Raw genomic sequence first — 19,367 nt, 5'->3', positions numbered from 1 at the left:
TAATCCGCAATCCTACTTGAAAATCGCTTTTAGACAATTATAATCGCTTTCCCGTATTATTCCCGCGATTATAAATGTTTATAAGCAATTATTTTCGAACCTCTTATAATCATTAGAAAAAACGATTATAAGCGGTGTTTTTTAATAAACACTCTGAAGCGATCAGAAAATCTCATTAGTGGGAACCTGCCGGGGTTTTATATAATACATAACCGTACCGTAAGTTGTGGTCAGAATAGCTTAGTTGTAGTGAACGTATAACTAAGCAGAATAGACTCAATAGAGTGTTTAGTTAGGGTTTTACATTTACCGCCAGAACCATCCTTAAAACGTGTAAATGTTGTCACATGATGATCTAGTCACTATAGTGTATGTACTAAGAGCATCAACTTGCGGGTGAACATTTTATGTCTCAAAACCCAACATATTATACATCATTGGAAAGGTCTCATTGAGTAGAGTCGTTTGGTACCAAGTTTTGGGCAAATGGCTGTTCCTAGCGAAAGTTATAGCCCGTCAAAGTTCCAAAAATGACCATTTAAAAAATGGGGCGGGGCATCGTGTTCTTAAAGTTTTTGACGAATTTTTTTACAGCATATTGTTTATCACATTTTTTTACACAAGATTTGCTGTATGCCGTAATTTTTAATCCATTATTACAGTCACAATCAATTTATTTTGTCAACAGAGTTTGAAATATTTGAAGAGACAATTGATATTCCGCGTGGTTCGCGGCGCGCTTCTTTGTCTACAAATTGTTAAATTGCGCGTTACAATTCCGAGTAACGTAGCAGAAGACGTTTCCCTGAATTTTGTTGGGGATTTTTTAGGGGATTTGACACGGATTTCAAATCCCCTAAAAATAGTTTCGAATTGTCCCTGGGAGTGGCCTGAGTGGGTCAAGACGTCGAAAATTAGTTTCTCTGGTTGTTGGGGTCAGGTACTTCCTATCTAACCACCAAATCATGTTCCAAATACCCCGGAACATAAATCTCCTACAGGGGTAAAGATTCTCATTCTTGATTTGACCTGGATTTCAGTAATTTTGGGGTGGGCGAGGCCCCTGGGAGTGGCCTGAGTGAGTCAAGATGTCGAAACTCGGTCTTTCTGATGGTTTGGGACAGGTAATAACTATTAAACATCCTAAACATGTTCCAAATACCCCGGAACATAAAACCCATACAAGGGTAAAGATTCTCATTCTTGATTTGACCTGGATTTCAGTAATTTTGGGGTGGGCGTGGCCCCTGGGAGTGGCCTGAGTGGGTCAAGATGTCGAAACTCGGTTTTTCTAATTGTTAGGGACAAGTACTAATATAACCATTAAACCACCTGAAAATGTTCCAAATACCAGGGAACTCATACAAGTGTGAAATCCCCTACACAAATCAAGGAAACGTGCTCTCCCGAGCAGCGCACGAACAATGCCAGAGTGCATTCTCGGTTTTTGTGTCGAATGTGAATCATACCTTACAAGACATATTTATGTGGATCATAATTAGCGGGGATCGAAATTATGGGGGAACGAAAATATGGGGATTTTTTTCATAAATTCAGTAATTCAGTACGAAATTTCAGAAATTCAGTACGAAAATATGGGGATTTTTTCCAATTTTTTCCAAAAATCCCCGAATTTTGTACCATATAAATATGTCTCGACCTTTATTTTACTCTAAAGACATACTAGAAAATCCGTTGTCACAGGGAGGAAGCTAGAAATCAATTTTTATCGTATCATAAAATTTAAATCACAACCGAAGATACATGCTATTATTTCGTAGAACACTCTAAACTCAACAGTAAATGATTGAAATTTAGCTCCAAATTCTTAACACGTGCACGTGCAAGTCTCCGCCTGCTTTACTATGCACGGGAGTGGTTGTACACACAAACAGAAATCAAATACATTACATATTGTGTAGTTATTGACTACTGATAACACATTTATAAATATGGCGAAATATCAAAAATTATCAAAAATTTAAAACTTGTAAATTTGTCAAATTCATTAATTAGTCTCAACTGATATATAAAATAAAGTAAAACATCGCAGCAATAAATATAAGATGAAGACATTGACAGCTCTAATAATAGATCAGAAAAAGAAAAACGGCGTTATTTAATAAAAATCGAATCGAATAACTTAAACTACAGGTGCTAGGGCCCTTGTAAACAATCGTAATATCCTGTGAATTAAATCGATTGATTCTAATTGGTGTTCATCACTGATTAGAGGCAACAGAAGGATAAGCTAGTCAGCAGTAAATAGCAATGCATCAGTCAGCGAACGCCATCGATCGTAATGTGTCTTGCTCCAAGCTTTTAACACCTGAAATTATATGTTTTGAATAACAATTACACTTAAACAAAATAACGGAACTCAAAAAGCTATTACGTTACAATATCTTAATAAAATTCTGGGTAACTAATTTAATTAAAACCATACCAACATTGAACCTACGTCTTACAATGAGCGCTATAATTTTTAGAACATAACAGCTGATAACCACCTATAACAAGCATGAAGCACGTGATTAAAACCCACGATTAGGGTCGGGCAATCTATCACTATTACTGGTACCACTACCACTACCAGGTATGAGCGTAAGCTGCGTAACAAACTTAAGATGAAACAATTGATCTCTATGTAGCACTCTGCACTATATATGTATACGTATCACTATTTTGCCTAGTATTACTTATAAGATGGTGATAGAAAGTAAGCACTTATTTTCTAAATAAAATGGTATTTACTTTAAATATCAGGATGGCAATTACTAGCCTGGGCTGATCTTCGTGATAATATATACAGTAAAACCCCGACTTACAGTACAGTTTGGGAAAAGATAAATAGTGCGGTAAATCAGAGTTTTCACTTTTTGGTCCCCTTGGCCGTCGGATCACATGGTTTCTCTCCGCACAGAATTGGTTCCCAATTAGTGGTCATGGACTATGGTTCACAAGTACTCAAGTGAGGGGTACTAAAACTGTGTAGGTTCAATGCTATACAGTACGCTCTTTGACCAATATCAGAAACAAAACATTATTTACCGCCCCTTCTGTCACCAAGGATCGACCGGGACTGCTTTTTTGGCCGGGACTGGAAAGGAGTGCCGGAACCAGGTATACGCCGGGACCGGGATTCAGCCAGATTTGGGACCGGGATCATAGCTAAGAAAACCAGCACTTAACACTTACACTTAAATATGGTATCCGCAACTGATAAAAAGCACAAGCACAGCTTACCCAACAAATTGGCACTTGACTCTGACAGTGTTTTGTTTATTAATTGGTAAATAATTTTGCTTTAAACTTCAGTTTTTCAAAAAATCCGGGATTAAACCGGGATCCTGGTCGAACCTTGTCTATCACTCCCTGTCATCTCTTAGCTCTCTGACACCTTATTGCTTAATACTAAGATCCTAGCTTAACAATACGTAACACACTCATATGGAGTCATTATTCTAGCTCGACGGTACTGTAAAACCACTAATTGGGAACCAATTCTATGAGAGAAATCATGTGATCCGACGGGGACTAAAAAGTGAAAACTTTGATTTACTACATTTCTTACATGTGCATCTCTTATTGCTATAATTCGACGACTTATCTGCTACTTTGTGTCCGGTGCTATACAATTGTGAGTACGTTATGGAAGATGTGTACTTAGACTCTCTAATGTAGTCAAGTAAACATTTCGACCAGCTTTCAGATGCTTCTAATGATCTTGGTATTTGGGTTGAGGTAATGAAGACAATAAACTTTGATGAAGATAGTGATATCACATTCGAGAAGTTCAAGAAACCAAACAAGGACGTTCTAGTAAAGCACCTTTTTGATGCGTTTTAGGGTATTGTCTAATATCAGCGTATTCTCCACGAATAAAAAGATAGAGGAAATGAAAAGTGAAATCATCAGTGCTCAGAAATCAGCAAAAAATGCAGAGGAAACCCTTCCCCCAGCTCTGTCTCCACTTTCACGGCAGAAAACTTGAAGAAAGTAGTTTGGAATGATTGCAGAAATGTCTTCATTTTTAGTCTCAAGGAGGATACAGGAGAGAAACTTGGCGATCAAATTTGTGATGTGTTTGAACAAATTGCAGAAAAGCCAAGCTTCGAAGCTGCTCAAATTGGGAATATGTCAGCTGAAAAACCCAGAGCTGTCAAAGTATCATTTTGAAACTCTAGCACCGTTCATCAGATACTGATCGAAGCTAAAGAACTCAGACTGTCTCAGTGTTTCAAAAGTAAATGACCAAATCAACTATTTGAAGGAGGAAACGAATATAGAGCACTTATTTCTAAAATTCTAAAGGTATATTGTCACTAGTGAGATTGTATAGGGTTGTACACTCCCTCTTTTTCTCTATTGTCACCATAAATTGAGAACGTTTTGAGTTAGGAACTCCAAAATTTCCAGACACATTTGGACTTGTTTTGATAATTGAAGTGCTTTCCTATAACTTCAAGTTCGTTGTTTACAACTAAGCCGAGTTATGACCATTTTAAGATCTGGCACGGATACATGATCCTGGCACTTAATCTGTGATTTCTTCACTCAATCAATGGCACTCAATCAGTGATTTCGAATGATTTAGTTTCAAATTATTATTCAATTAAGTAACTTTTGGTGATCAATCCAGTGATCAAAACCAAATTGCCCAATCTTGCCTAAAAACGATGTTTAAATGTTGCATTGAAAATATCCACTTGCTAAAGTCACAATGATAAGAATTGGCTGTAAATAAACTGGTAAGTAGATGAGCATAACAGTGGAGTTCCCACCTACGAGTGGTAAACTGAGAGGTGGCGCGCCTGAGAGGTGGCGCGGTGTATGCAGAGTATGATAATGTCAGCCTTGCGGCGCAGCTGACATTAGCTTTCATTACGTTTGAATTATCGCGTCCGCGGTAAGGCTGACATTATCATACTCTGCATACACCGCGCCACCTCTCAGGCGCGCCACCTCTCAGCCAACACTCGTAAGTGGGAACTCCACTGTAATGAACTTAACAGGCATCAACCATCCTTAATGTTAACTAACAATAAACAAGTGTGTTTGTACAACGCAGTTTTAGGTATTTAATGGGTTTTCATCAGTAATAATTCTTGCTTGAAAATTACAGTCAGTTGGTGGTACTGTTAAATAGTTGTAAAATGGTAATGGTAAATATGACTGTCATTTCTCTCCACAATCGCTTGGTAAGAGGTTATCTTTTATTATAAAGGCTGAGCTAAAGCAGTCATAAGTATACTAAGATAAAAAAGGTCACATCAAGCTTGAACAAAGTACTTACATATTTCAGCCCATAGGATCGGTTGTTAATTATTATATCAGCATACAATAATGTTTGTCCGGAAAGCATCTCGTCCCAAAGGAAATTCTGGTTCAGCTAGAAATAATGATATTTGAAGTTCATATTTTAAATTCAAATATACTTTAATTAGAATAAACAATATACATCAAGTTAGGTCTGTTTCTACACCAGGAAAATAGATTAATTGAAAAAATTGCTTCAAAACCTTCAAATACCTGCATTTCAAGAAATAATAACGAAACAGGTCTTCGAGTTCGATATTACAGCTTAACTAAGATAATCAAACTAAGTGGGACACACCAGCATTACAAAGCAGCTGTTTTTTGGCAAATGTGATTATAGGCCATTATTGAAGGCAGATATCTAGAGCTTGGAATGCATTTCGGGCATCAAAGAATGTGCACCTGTGTACCAAGGAAATTGCACGATTTGATTGGAAGTACATATATTTTTTCTAACACAGAATACTGTCCGTTATTGTTTATACAAGGCTTGAATGGGTTAATTGTAATTTCGGTATGAAGCATGATTGAAATTATTATTATATTAAGAAACTGTTTACACCATTAAAATATTCAAAACCCCTAAAAGAAATCAAGTCATCCTAAAATGGTGATCAGTACAGATCAGGACAGCTAGAGTTAAAATTTGTTTCTCCAAGCAACTCTATCATCAGCTAATATCTTAAGCTTATTAAGATCATTCAAAGAGTTAAGTTTTAAACCTCTACGGGTCAAATCATTCACAATAATCTTGAACAAATTCTTACGATGCGCACCAACGCGCCCTTTACAGTTTGTTGTGACAGCAAACTTTAACGCTAATGCAGCGGGGGAGTCATCAGCACTACGCAAGATATGACCTAGGAGCTTCCACCTTGCTTTAGGGACACGATCTGATAGCTTTACTGAGTTACATCTTAGGTATAAGTTTGCATTAGATATTGTTCCATGAGGCCAATAAATGTTCAGTAATGATCTAAGGTGTTTTCTATGGCAAATGTCTAGTTTTTCTAGTGACTTTGCAGTAGGACACCAACTACTGCAATTGTACATGATGATTGATACAATTTGGGCTTCGTATACTGCTATCTTTCTGGTAACGGAGATATTCTGCTGAGACCAGATCTTGGTGAACTTATAGAAGGCATTGTTCCCAGCAATGCATCGAGCAGCTATATCACTTTCACTACACAACAATGACCCAAGAATCTTACTCTTCCGCCAATCTTCATTTCCACGTAACATGGTATCATCACGACCAGGGATTGTTTCTCCAACAGGAGCGAGGAAAACATGGGTAAATTCTGTTTTCTCTGTGTTAATGAACAGGTTAAACTCCTTGAAGACTTCCTTGGCTATTGGTAGGATAGCTTCTAAGGATTCTTTTTCCACGTTCATGAAGTTACAATCATCTGAATACGCTGACTCCAGTGGCATACCTTCTTTTGAAACAGGGGGATTGGGTATGTGTGGGGGAGATTCTGCTAGTCGATGGCGTAGTTCTATAAGAGCTCCTGCAAGGACAAGAGTGAAAAGCTTGCCGGAGAGACTGTCACCTTGAAAGGATCCAAGAAGACTCTCGAATACAGCAGATAGTTCTCCTTCCACTCTGACCTTGAGCATGGTGTTGGTTAAGAGGAGTCTTACTAGCCTGAGGTCGTCGTCTGTGCATCCAGCTTTGACAAGAAGGTCAAGTATTGTCTGGCGTTTGATTGTGTCAAATGCTCGAGACATATCTATGCCCATCTTGTGATACTGGAAGTGTTTACGCGTGACAACCGATATCAACATCCGCTCAGCCCACACTAGATCACCACAACTCCTACCATGTTTGTACCCCGCCTGCGTGCTACCAGTGAAAGCATCAACTTTGTCTTCGATTCTCTTCAGTACAATCATGGATAATATCTTACGAGCACCATTTGATAGACATAGAGGTCGTAGACTAGTGACAGGACCGGCTGGTTTGCGAGGTTTCGGCAAGGGGGTGATGATGGCTTCACCTATAACATCAGGAAATGAATTGGTCTCCAATGCGTTATTGATGATCTCGGCATATTTTGACCAGAATTTTGTACCAGCATTTTTCAACCACTCGTTGTAGACTTTATCTGGACCAGTGGCTTTGTTGTTCTTGAGAGATTGGGCGGCTTTCTTTACTTCATCACATGTGATGGGTATGTCTAGGCAGCGTCCATCCCCTATAAATGCTTGAAGTGGTTCATCCTCACACGTGAACTGCTTTTCGTAGTAGTCTCTGATCACTTGAGCTTTACCAGCATCTGTGGCAACAAAGTTACCTTCTTCATTGTGGACACTGATAGTAGATTTGGGCTTAGTGTCAGCTAGAGTACGCACAGCTTCAAACATCTGCCTTGTGTCATCTGTTGACATGATGGTTCGAGCGATGTTATCGGCACGTGTGTCAGCAAGGTTCTTGAGATGCTTACGGATGTCTTTCTGTAACCTGTTGATCCTTGTACGGACTTGAGTTCTGTCGGCAGCTTGGTTGTTACAGTTAAGTGCAGCTTGCAGGGTTTGTCTCTCTTTTACAAGGGCTTCAACAGTAGAGTCACTACTGAAGTTACGGTTTCTGGAGCGTGGTAGGGTCCCGATTACTTCATCAGCAGTTGTTTTGAGGACATCCATCAGGTTAGTGAGATCATCATTAGGGTTTGATGTTACCTGAGAGTTGTTGACTTTCTGTTCGACTGAAAGTTGGTATTTGACTTTGGTGGGAAGGTCAGTGGTGAGCAGGGAATTGTTGTATCTCTTAACTACTGAACTTATCTTTTTTGTAGGAAAGATTTTGTAGTAGGGGGCTAGTTTGATCTTACAAGCAACGAGTCTGTGGTCTGAGTTAGTAGTAAGACCGCCATATGATCTACAATCTTGGAACATGAATCTGCTGCGTGTTCTGCACAGAATATAATCTAATTGGGCAAAGACTGGACGAGTAAGTTTGCTGCCTTTAGGGCGACCTTTGGCAGAAATACACATAGAGAAAGTAGTTCGATGTCTACAAGGATGATCAAAATAGGTATTGGTAGCAAACAGTTTGTTTAAGCACATGAAGTTTAATAAATGTTCACCATTGAAGTTCCTTGTACCCATTCCAAACTTGCCCATATACTCTGTTACACCATACTGATAGTCCAAAGGAGATAAGGTTCCTAACTTACTGTTGAGATCGCCACAAACAAACAATTCATGAGATGCAGGAACTGAAATAGCATGGGTGAGTTCTCTGTAGAACTTTCTAAGAAGGGCAGGGTTTCCTTCTGCTTTAGGATTAGTCGGGCCATAACCGTTAACAATTCTGATATTTTTAGGATGGGATGAGAGATTAGAAGGAATGACGACATTAAGATAGGAAACCCGGTCTGAGGTATACTGATAGTCTGTGACATAAGGTAGTAATCTAGGACTTATGATGAAACCTAGTCCACCATGTCGTCCTTGATTTTGCTCCATCATGATCAATTTGTAATTGTTTCTGAGATATCTAGTGGAATGATTTTTGACTTTTGTCTCTTGAACGCACAAGATATCAACACTATATTCAAAACAATCCGTTCCGAGTTCTTCCTGTTTCTCCGTCTTAGAGAGCCCTTTTGCATTCAGTGAAGCTAGGCTCAGTAAGGAAGTAGAAGAAAACTTTGAACTCATAACTGTCTCTTTCTGCTTTAACGTCTGCTTCGTCACACCAGTTTTCGCTGATGCTTGTGTCACGCGTCACCGTGTCATGATTGAAATGATCTGATAAAAGTGTAAAACGTTCAAATCCTGTCCAGAACTAAACGAGTGTAACAAGGGATTTAATTTAGCAACATCCTGATCCACTAAGCTATTCTATACTAGAACAAGTTTCTAGTAGTCTCCAGCAAATCGCAGCCAAAACGCAGTAACACTAACTCAGTTATATTAAATACCCTCTCAAGATCATTTAGTAACATCTGCATTACAATGTGCAACAAAACAACTACTATCAAACTAAATATATGGTGTGTGCATTGAGGCTCTCTGCTAATTGCTATGAGCGGCAACAAAAAGAAATTCGACCGAAAAGTATCAGCGCATATTTGATATGAGAATGAAAATGGCGCAACAAAAAATTTGGTTAAATCTCCTTATTGCGATTTCTAACTGCGCGGCGTAGCGCGTACTTTGAAATCCAAATAAAAATTATTTTTGATTCAAATATCGAAAAATAAAATTACGGCATACAGCAAATCTTGTGTAAAAAAATGTGATTAACAATATTCTGTAAAAAAATTTCGTAAAAAAATTTAAGAACACGATGCCCCGCCCCATTTTTTAAATGGTCATTTTTGGAACTTTGACGGGCTATAACTTTCGTTAGGAACAGCCATTTGCCCAAAACTTGGTACCAAACGACTCTACTCAATGAGACCTTTCCAATGATGTATAATATGTTGGGTTTTGAGACATAAAATGTTCACCCGCAAGTTGATGCTCTTAGTACATACACTACTAGTGTAGAATGATTTATCGTAATCCGTATTGCATCGTCGTTGTATTGTGATAACTATATTTAGAGTCAAAAGTTGTTTATGACGTAACATCAAAAACATGCGAAACATGCTGCAACAAAAATGTACCTAGTAATTTCATTATTAATGCATTTTATCAGATGGCAAATTATACTTATATCAATACTTGAAAAAGAACAAAAGAGGGCGAAACTTGGAAAATTAATTACTCCTCAAGCTGGATCGCTATTCCTGAACCTCATTGAAATTGAGGCTTTTAAGTTAAACATTTGGCTTTAGACAATGTAATTTGCAGTTATACACTTATTATACAGACACACAGTGTTGTTCCTCCGCCCTGTGGACCACATAGAGGCTAGCTCATATAACATCTGAACTGCTGTTATTTAAAACATATGGTGCGAAGCTCAAACTAACAGTTGTACTGAAGGTTTAGTTTGGAGATCACTTCTAGTAAATGTTTAGAACATTAAGTTTCGTAGTTTAATAGCTTTATGTAGCTTTATAAGAATCAGCATTATCCGAATACCTTGTTAACATTAAGTTGAACCTGTTTCAAATTTTGTAACCACATTCGCTTGTTTTCTATTTTCTGGGTTACTAACATCACTTTTTAAAAGCTTGTTTCTGCCTGATGTCAGATGTAAACAAATCGAAAAGCTCTTCAAATAAACACTGACATTTAGTTTTGTACATTCCTTGACTTGTTAGTGAAATGGAGCAGAAAAATGTTCCAGACGTTAAAGATGAGATGAAGATGGAAGAAGAAAGTTTTCCACCAGAATTGATCAAGACAGAGATTAAGAAGGAGGAAGATAATTTTCTTATTAAATCAGAAGTGTATTCGAATGCAGTTTCTCAGTTGGATTGTCCCAACCAGGAGTCAGCAATAGCTCGCCACCAGTGGGTTAATACCAGTGAAAATGCTTACATTCGCTCCGAATTTTCCTACAATGCAAACCAAAAAACAGCTTTAGTTTCACATCAGCAAACTCATACCGGTGAAAAACCGTACAAATGCTCTGAATGTTCCTTCAGTTCAAGTCAAAAATCAACACTGGTTTGGCATCAGCGGACTCATACCGGTGAAAATCAAAAACCATATAAATGTTCCGAATGTTCCTTTAGTACTGGCTGGAAATCAACCCTGGTTCGACATCAGATGACTCATACCGTTGAAAAACCATATAAATGCTCTGAATGTTCCTACAGTTCAAGCCGAAAATCAAACCTAAGTAAACATCAGATTACTCATACCGGTGAAAAACCGTATAAATGCTCCGAATGTTCCTACAGTTCAAGCCAAAAATCAAACCTGCTTAGTCATCAGATGACTCATACCGTCGAAAAACCGTATAAATGCGCTGAATGTTCCTTTAGTACTGGCTGGAAATCAACCCTGGTTCGCCATTATATGACTCATACCGGTGAAAAACCATATAAATACTCTGAATGTTCCTTTAGTACTGGCTGGAAATCAACTCTGGTTCGCCATTATATGACTCATACCGGTAAAAAACCATATAAATGCACCGAATGTTCCTACAGTTCAAGCCTAAAATCAGACCTAGTTAATCATCGGATGACTCATAACGGTGAAAGACCGTATAAATGCTCTGAATGTTCCTACAGTTCAATCAAAAATTCACTCCTAGTTCGCCATCAAATGACTCATACTGGCGAAAAACTGTATCAGCGGAATAACTCAAATTTTTTTCATGAAAGCGTTCAGGCTTCGACTTTCTTTCAAAAAGATAGTGTTCGAGGACCCATTTTTGTTAAGCCTCTACCTTTCGTGAAGCCTCTTACATTTGTAAAGCCTCTGTACTTCGATGACCCCTTTCTTTCCAGTTCCAGCTTACCTCCAAGTTCCTTCTCCATTTGCCAACCTGAACCAGCATCACACAAGTTTCACCCTGCAGCTCCTCTCACCTTCTCACCTGGTGAATCTGTTCTCACACCTGCTACCACTGTCCCACCTACCTTATACTCTACAACATGAAGTTTCTGGTTCAAATCAAATATCAATTAGCACAATGCTGACTTAAATCGTTAATAAATCCTAGTAGTTTTACTATAACAATGTACATTGGGGGGATTTGTGACAAAGTATAAATTAAACTGTCTGGTTCTATAAAGTTAAGTAATTATAATCAATAATCAGGGAATATTACAAAATCTATATTAATGTTATTAGAAGTTAGTATAATATTTTATACGTTAATATTTTTGTTTTATTAAGTTTTCGAGCAGGAATCCGTATAACCCTAAAATGGTGTCAGGACTCAAGAGACTAAAATAATTATAGAAAATCAACAATAAACTATTACAGGTTAGATGTTTACCTGAGTTCTATATCTTTCGATAGCAACTTCATCTATAAATCTGATAAGCAAGTCATTCTGTATTCCACCAGTACTTGTGATCCTGGTTGCAGCTTTCAACATGTTTTATGGGCCCAACACTCAGCATTCACAGTTTATGACTTCTGGCCTCCTTGCGATGTCGTAGCAGGTAGACCATTTCTTGTTGTCGCGGGCTAACCAGATTGTATAGGAACATCGAAGAGCGACCAAAGCAGCCTCATTCAGGGCTTTATTCTTCGTTCTCTTCGCCAATCCAAAGTAGTTGAATAGAGCTGGTACAGTATGGTGCCAGAAGCCCCTACACCCAATCTCTACCGTAAAGAGCAGAGCTTTCCAACCGCACCCGTCGATGCCAGGAATCAGCTCTCTGTTTTAGAGTGCTTCTTGGTCACTGAAGTTACTCTCGTCACCACAAGTCAGTTCAATCAGAACTACTTCTCTCAAACTATCCGACCATACTACAATGTCGGGTCTCTCCGCTGTGTTGTAGATGTGCTGTGGGAACTGGGCAGGTAGTGTATCCTCGTCCCATATCAGCTTCCAGTCTTTCGCTCTCTCAAAGGGCCTCTCCTTCCTCAACTTTGGCTTTGGGTGGTCATACTTCCCATCCTTCGACTTGAACCGTATCCATTCTTTGTCGGAGGTCGTGGAACGTGAGGAATTGTACATCTTGAGTTGGTCAAGCAAGGCTCCGGCTATAACACGTACGACGTTGTCATGTCTCCAGTTGTACCTTTTGGAGTTTCTTGCTACACTGCAGACGGCTAGGATGTGCTTGATGTTGCACGTCTTCCAACCACAAAGTGTACAATTTCCTGTACTCGAGTAGTTCCACAATATCATGTTTGCAGGGGTATTAGCCACGTCGTGTGTCGAGTTTAGGCGGAATTTAAGGAGAGCCGGGCTCATCTTGTAGTTGTAGATAAGGCAGTTCCATCCTAAGTCTAACTGCATCGTGTTCTCCCATGTCAAGAACTTGCCCTGTACTCCCTTGTTTACCAGGGTGACTAGCATGTCGTTCTCTGACACCGATTTTACCAGTTGTCTTAGCTTCTGCCTTTCAGTCAACTTTGGTTTGCATCCGAGTCCTACTCGGTCTTTAGTCACTACTCCAAACAATTCCTGGAAGTAAAGATCTCGCTCTCTTGCCGTCAGCTCCGTTGTATAAGACCATCTCGGGCTGTTCTCTTGTTTCTCTTTCTTGTTATTATAGGCTTCTACAACTTTGGTGTCATCACTGTTCTTCAGGGCGTGTCCTTTTGATACCTGAAGAGACTTGTATAAGTCACTCAACTTCTTCAAGTTTAGCCCAAAGTAATCCTTGCTCCTGTACAGGACTGTCACAGTAATTGACACCCAACCACTTCTTCAAGAATCTGGTGCAGATAGCATCAAGTTCGTACACAAAACTTACAGGAAGGTTGTAAATCATCAGATCCCAGGACATCTTGCTAGTCAGCATGTTATTGTAGATCGAACACTTCATGACACCGTTGAGACCACACTCATCCACTGTCTGAAACAGAGTCTTTAGTTTGTCTTCAATCTGTTGTTTAGTGTCATTTAACCCTAGATCGACATAGATCCAGTGGCCCAGGAACTTAATCGGGTTGTTTCCTACATAGCTGATTATCTGGCCGTCAATCAATATCTCTGGGTCATAAGCCTGGTACGTACCATCTATCACCTTCATTCCCAAGGAGACACACTTGCTAGGCTCGGCCTTCATTTTCCTACTCCAATCCAAAAACTGCTCCATCAACTTTATCTGCTTGTTTACCTTCTCTAGTCTGGAGGACATAAGTGTTAGGTCATCTGCAAAAGCCCGATTCGATGTAGGTTGCGAGCTAAAGGAGGGCTTATAACCCAGTTCTTTTTGATCTTGTAGAAGATCTGACAGTAAGTTGAATACAATCAGGAACAACACTACTGAAAGAGGGTCTCCTTGAAAGAGGCCTAACATGTAGTAGAACCAATTTGACTTCCAGTCTTTGGTTACCACCCTTACAATCAGTTCATCATAGTACTTTAAGGGGAGATACACCAAAAACGTTTTTGCTCCGAACATCGATTTTATTTTATATTATGGTTAAATAGACAAAAAAAATAAGATTGCACACCTTCAAAATTTTCTAAAAATATTCCCTCATCGAGAAAAAAAATATTTTTCTTTTTCGAAAATTTTTAAAATTTTGAGAAGTCTGTCACTGTAATACCGATAGTTCGGCCATTTAAAAAGTTTTGTGGCTGATTTTTTTACTGAACATTACTTACAATCCGTACAAAAAGCCATTGAAAGGATTATATAATTGAACGATAAATGACGAAGTTACAGACCAAACAAGGTCTAAAAGATTCGTCTTACCAAGCTGATTACGATTCTGTAAAAATTATTTCAAAAAAACTGATACTTTTTGAGTTACGGCATTTTAAGGCATTTTAAGCCTTAAATCTGTCTTTTTTGCCCTTTTTTTCGATGAATTTTACTAAGTCGTTTGAGGCCACATTGCATAGCTTAAAACTTAATCTGAGAGAAATCCTACTCCAAAAAGTTTGATATGATCATCAGCTACACTCACAAGAATTTTTGAAGCGATATCTGCTGACCCGGGTGATTGGTGAAATGTAAAACTTTAGAAGTGGGAAAAATTTAAATTTTTATTTTTTCGACCTTGTTTGGTCTGTAACTTCGTCATTTATCGTTCAATTATATAATCCTTTCAATGGCTTTTTGTACGGATTGTAAGTAATGTTCAGTAAAAAAATCAGCCACAAAACTTTTTAAATGGCCGAACTATGGGTATTACAGTGACAGACTTCTCAAAATTTTAAAAACTTTCGAAAAAGAAAAATATTTTTTTTCTCGATGAGGGAATATTTTTAGAAAATTTTGAAGGTGTGCAATCTTATTTTTTTTGTCTATTTAACCATAATATAAAATAAAATCGATGTTCGGAGCAAAAACGTTTTTGGTGTATCTCCCCTTAAACATGTAATCTATGAGCCATTCAGGGAATTTGTAATGCCGGAGGGCATAGAGGATCAAGTTGTGTGGGACTCTGCCATATGCATTCATTAAATCTACCCAGACAACGAATATCTGACGTCTAGTAGATTTGGCGTCTTTTAGCTCTTCCATAAGCACTTGGGTGTGTTCAAGACAACCAGGAGTCTTCTTCAGAAAGCCCTTATGAACTGACTTGTCTATGTACTTATTAGACACCATATAATCCAGCATCTTGTCTGCTAGAATTCCCATGTTCAACTTGCCGCTGGTGTTCGTTTTTGTAATATTCCTGAACTTGCTTGGGTCTGACAGATCCTCAGTCGCCATTGTAGTGGCACTATCTTCTTGTCCCACAGGGTAGATAGGGTTTGGAAGATCATGTGTGCGGTTCTCGGGCATCTCTTATACACCACATATGGTACACCGTTTGGACCAGGGGATGACTTATTACGCCTGCTCTTCAGCTTTGCATCGAAATCTTCTCTATCCAGCTTTGTCAGCTCGAACTTAACTACTGGGGGCTTGGCCTCAGGAAGACCTTCCAACTTAGTGTAGATTGCACCTCTGTCCGTGTCCTTATACTCCTTCTTGAAGAACCTGTCTGCTTCTTCCTTAGAGAAGCTTGGCGGTGCGTTGTTCTGCTTACCATTAAGTAGCTTCTTGCTGTAGTCATACGGGTTCTTCTTAAACGTATCCTGCTCTTTCTTCTCGAGCTTGCCCCTCTTCTTCTTGAGCTCATTGCATCGACTTTTGTTGTGGAGCCGCACCAGCCGGAGGTACTCTCTTTTCGCTGTGGCTGTAGCGTTAGTGTCATTACTTCTCTTTGCCGACCTCATATCTTTCTTTGCTATCCTCTTAGAAACTCTAATCGCCTTAGTCTCCCTGTCCTCTCTCTGCTGTTTCTGTTCGAATATCTTCTTCTCTTCCCCAAATCTATATTCCAGGTAGCTGTAGATTCTCCCTTCAGTCTTTTGAAGCCTGATCGCCTCATCCTTCTCTACGATCTCGTGACAAAGCATAACCAAATCTTCATCTATTCCCTTCCATATTCCTCTCTCTGCTGCTTGTGGTAATTTAAGCTTCTTTGTAACCTCAATCTCGATGTTGGGCGGTTCATGATCTATGAACTGAAAACGCAAGTCTGAGCAGGCAGGTTCCTCTGTAGCTCTGTGGTTGTGTTCCTGGCTAGGTTCCTGCTCCGACATAGTATTACGGATATCATCTATCGGATGTCGTTGTAACAAGATTAAACAAGTTATTATCAATATCAGAAATGATATGCAATTGGCATATCCTACCAAACCCCTTGAGCGCGATTACAAGTGTGAGACACAGTTGTTCCCATTTTGTCATGCAAGTCTGAGTACCAAAGCACAATAGTTCCCGATTCAGGGCACAATTGTACCTTTTTAACATGCAGGCGCACTTAATCACTGGTTAGTTCCAATTAAGCGACACAGCAGTTCCCGATTCAGGGCACAATAGTACCCTGATTCGTATGCAAGCATATTTTATCACTTGATCGTTTTTACTTGACAGTAAGACAGCAGTCTGCTGTCTGCACAATAGTTGACTCGGAGCCAAAACTGGATCATAATAATAAAATGTGATAAAGAACGATACCAGATACTAGAGCTACTGTTCGTAACAAGGTTCGGTTTTCCTCTATACTACATATGCTGCGTTTATAGCCTGGGCCCGGAGGGATACACAGTTTTGGACTTTATGCTTCCCCTGGTAATGCGATCTCGGAAGGCATTAGGCAGGCCCCCCTCCCCCCTTTGCAACACGAGAGGTACGTATCGAGAATGCCTCGGACCGCAAATTTTCTAAGTCAACATTTTTTCAAAGTTTTTCTGAAAACCACTCTTCTCCACGTTTTATGCTACCCGGCCCTGTTCATTATTAGCCGAAATTATTTTTGGTTTTTCAAACTCCGTACCTAGTGAAACAAAGCACAATAGTTCCCGATTCAGGGCACAATTGTACCTTTATAACATGCATGTGCACTTCACTCGATTTGTTTGCCAGTCTGTCAATCTAACTATTCAATGATGAACCTCTCATCATTAGGGCAGTGTTTTATATCAACAGTGTAATTTTAATAATTTTAATGTGGTGCCGTCACAAGTTTACTCTTTCTTACTGCATTTTGTTAGCTTTGTTATTTTGACTAATTAGATCGTGGTAGCGTCTTGCTAAATGTAATTTGCACCGTAATTATAAAGTTTCCGCAAAAGAAGATCGGGAATCTTTGTCAGTCCTTCAGATCGTTGATCTCGAGCAGAATAAATTCAATTATAATATAAAGCAGATCAAGGTCACCGCAATTTATAGAGGACCGGAATTTTTCAAATAACTCCGCAACTCAAAAGTTCTTAACTTTCGTCTGATGACGAAATTGTTGCGCGTATATAAAACCAAGTACATATTTGGAGGAGAGCTTACATATGAACAGTCACTATACTGGCAAACAGCAGTGACTGATCTTTAAGCTATTAAGCAACATCACACTGTTTTATTTGTCACAACATTTCTACACGTATAAGGTAGTTTTTAATTTCTAATCAGGAGAAATGTTATGTCTTAAATGCTGCTTTACTCATTTTCAGACGCATTTATTCGGATTATAATAGTTTGCGACCACGCTTACGAATTTTACGTTCATATTTAATTATATTTACCTTGTAAGATTTCATATTTAAATTAATATTTATTTTCCTGTAATTCATTCTATTGTTTACAAACTAGGAGCCAACTGGGAGCCGATCGGACATTTGGTTCGTTCACTGATCCAGTCTGCTTTCATTTTCAATATCTTGCTCTGTCGAACTTGTTTATTGAACAATCAGGAGTCATTTATAAGATTGTTAAAAAATAAGCTGTCACAATTATATTGACAAGAATATGAAATTTCGGGTGACCGACAACTGAACCCAATTGAACCTAGTTCCCACGCAGTTAACAGAGTAACAGGCAACCGATCAGCTTAATTGGGTGACCAATCAGCTTAAATCCCAAAACGACAACTGAACCCAGGTCATATCACAACTGCACCTAAATTGAAAATACGACAGCTGAACCCAACGATCGGATTTTCAGGGTCTCATTCTTCGCAGGGCCGGGACTGTGGTCATTATCACTATAGGATAGATCATGACCACTGTTATTTAGAGCATTGGAGCCCTATTAATTACCCCGGTAAAATATTAATACATACATGCTACATGAAGACTGAAGAGGTCTCCTCCTAGTCTGCAGTCGTTGGAGTGGCCTGCATCACACATCTTTTACGGTGTAGAATGTTCCTCCATTCCACTCGTTTTAGTGCTAACTGTTTTACTGCGTCTCTGCTGATGTTATCGACACCTGTCAGGCGTCAGCCGCATCCTCGAGTACACAGGCCATCTAGCCTTTACGGGGTCGTCCTCTCAGACTCTTTCCATAGTTTGGTTTCCAATCCAGTAAAAAATTGGGAAACTGTGTCTCTGGCATTCTGATAACGTGTCCGTACCACCTTAGTTTAGCCGAACCAATAAACGTTTCATGAACTTCTTTATTGGAGACATCAGACCTGGAATAACCACTTTATCTTTAAGATTCTTCTCAGGGAGGTCAGATGGAAGACCTCGAACCGTTCTATTTGCTTTTTTGTTGTGTTCCAGACTTCAGTTGTGAAAGCGTTTTAAGCTAGGAACTCCAAAGTTTCTAAAAAAAGTTGGTTTGATAATTGAATTGGCTTCCCCAAAATCCCCATACACAATTTTGGACTCGAGACTTCCCGGCCCCTGGTAATGCAATCTCGGAAGGCAGGCCTCCCCTTTGCAACACAAGCTCGGAAGCAAAAGCTCTCGATACGGGAGGTACGTATCGAGACTGACTCCAACCGAAAATTTTCGACGTCAAATTTTTCTGAAAACCACTTTTCTCCACGTTTCATGCTACCTTGTTCATTACTACTACTAGCCGAAAATATTTTTTCGGTTTTTCGAAATCCGTCAACCTTTTTTGAAACCGGAGCCGGATATTGAAGCCGGATATCCGACCGGATCCGGATTCAACCGGATATCCGGTCGATTCCTAATGCTGACAGCAGTGGAATAACGAGCATGGCTGGACGGTTAGGATTTCCCTACCGGCCCCTCATTACGTCACCAGAAT

General features: G+C 39.2%; 1 protein-coding gene and 1 long non-coding RNA gene across 3 annotated transcripts; both read right to left on the bottom strand.

The window, feature by feature from the left end:
- Positions 1-2,022: 2,022 nt before the first annotated feature.
- On the bottom strand, positions 2,023-5,777 carry LOC134817196 (uncharacterized). 2 transcript variants are annotated; one of them, XR_010160481.1, is made up of 3 exons: positions 5,533-5,777; positions 5,297-5,392; positions 2,023-2,329 (listed from the first exon to the last, which is right to left on the bottom strand). It is a non-coding gene; the product is annotated as an uncharacterized LOC134817196 (long non-coding RNA). The 2 variants fall into 2 exon arrangements; XR_010160480.1 differs by having other exon boundaries at positions 5,297-5,777.
- A 6,794-nt stretch (positions 5,778-12,571) lies between these two features.
- On the bottom strand, positions 12,572-15,458 carry LOC134816860 (uncharacterized). Its single transcript, XM_063825860.1, has 3 exons — positions 15,190-15,458; positions 13,614-13,989; positions 12,572-13,465 (listed from the first exon to the last, which is right to left on the bottom strand). The coding sequence occupies exons 1-3, from the start codon at positions 15,456-15,458 to the stop codon at positions 12,572-12,574; spliced, it is 1,539 nt and encodes a 512-aa protein (XP_063681930.1).
- Positions 15,459-19,367: the final 3,909 nt, after the last annotated feature.

The sequence above is a fragment of the Bolinopsis microptera genome, chromosome 6 (assembly GCF_026151205.1).
Source record: "Bolinopsis microptera isolate Bmic1 chromosome 6, MBARI_Bmic_1.0, whole genome shotgun sequence".
Classification (NCBI taxonomy): Eukaryota; Metazoa; Ctenophora; class Tentaculata; order Lobata; family Bolinopsidae; genus Bolinopsis; species Bolinopsis microptera.
The sequence above is the reverse complement of the archived record's forward strand: the minus strand, read 5'-3'. Positions and strand labels throughout refer to the sequence as shown.

Bases quoted from the DNA above. Each gene is read 5' to 3' on its own strand.
- LOC134816860 (XM_063825860.1), bottom strand. From the start codon at position 15,458: ATGGGAATTCTAGCAGACAAGATGCTGGATTATATGGTGTCTAATAAG. The intron at 13,990-15,189 runs GTTTAAGGGGAG...TATGTCCTCCAG, and splicing joins GAATGGCTCATAGATTACAT to ACTAGAGAAGGTAAACAAGC. The intron at 13,466-13,613 runs GTAAGTTTTGTG...AAGTCTCTTCAG, and splicing joins TGATGATTTACAACCTTCCT to GTATCAAAAGGACACGCCCT.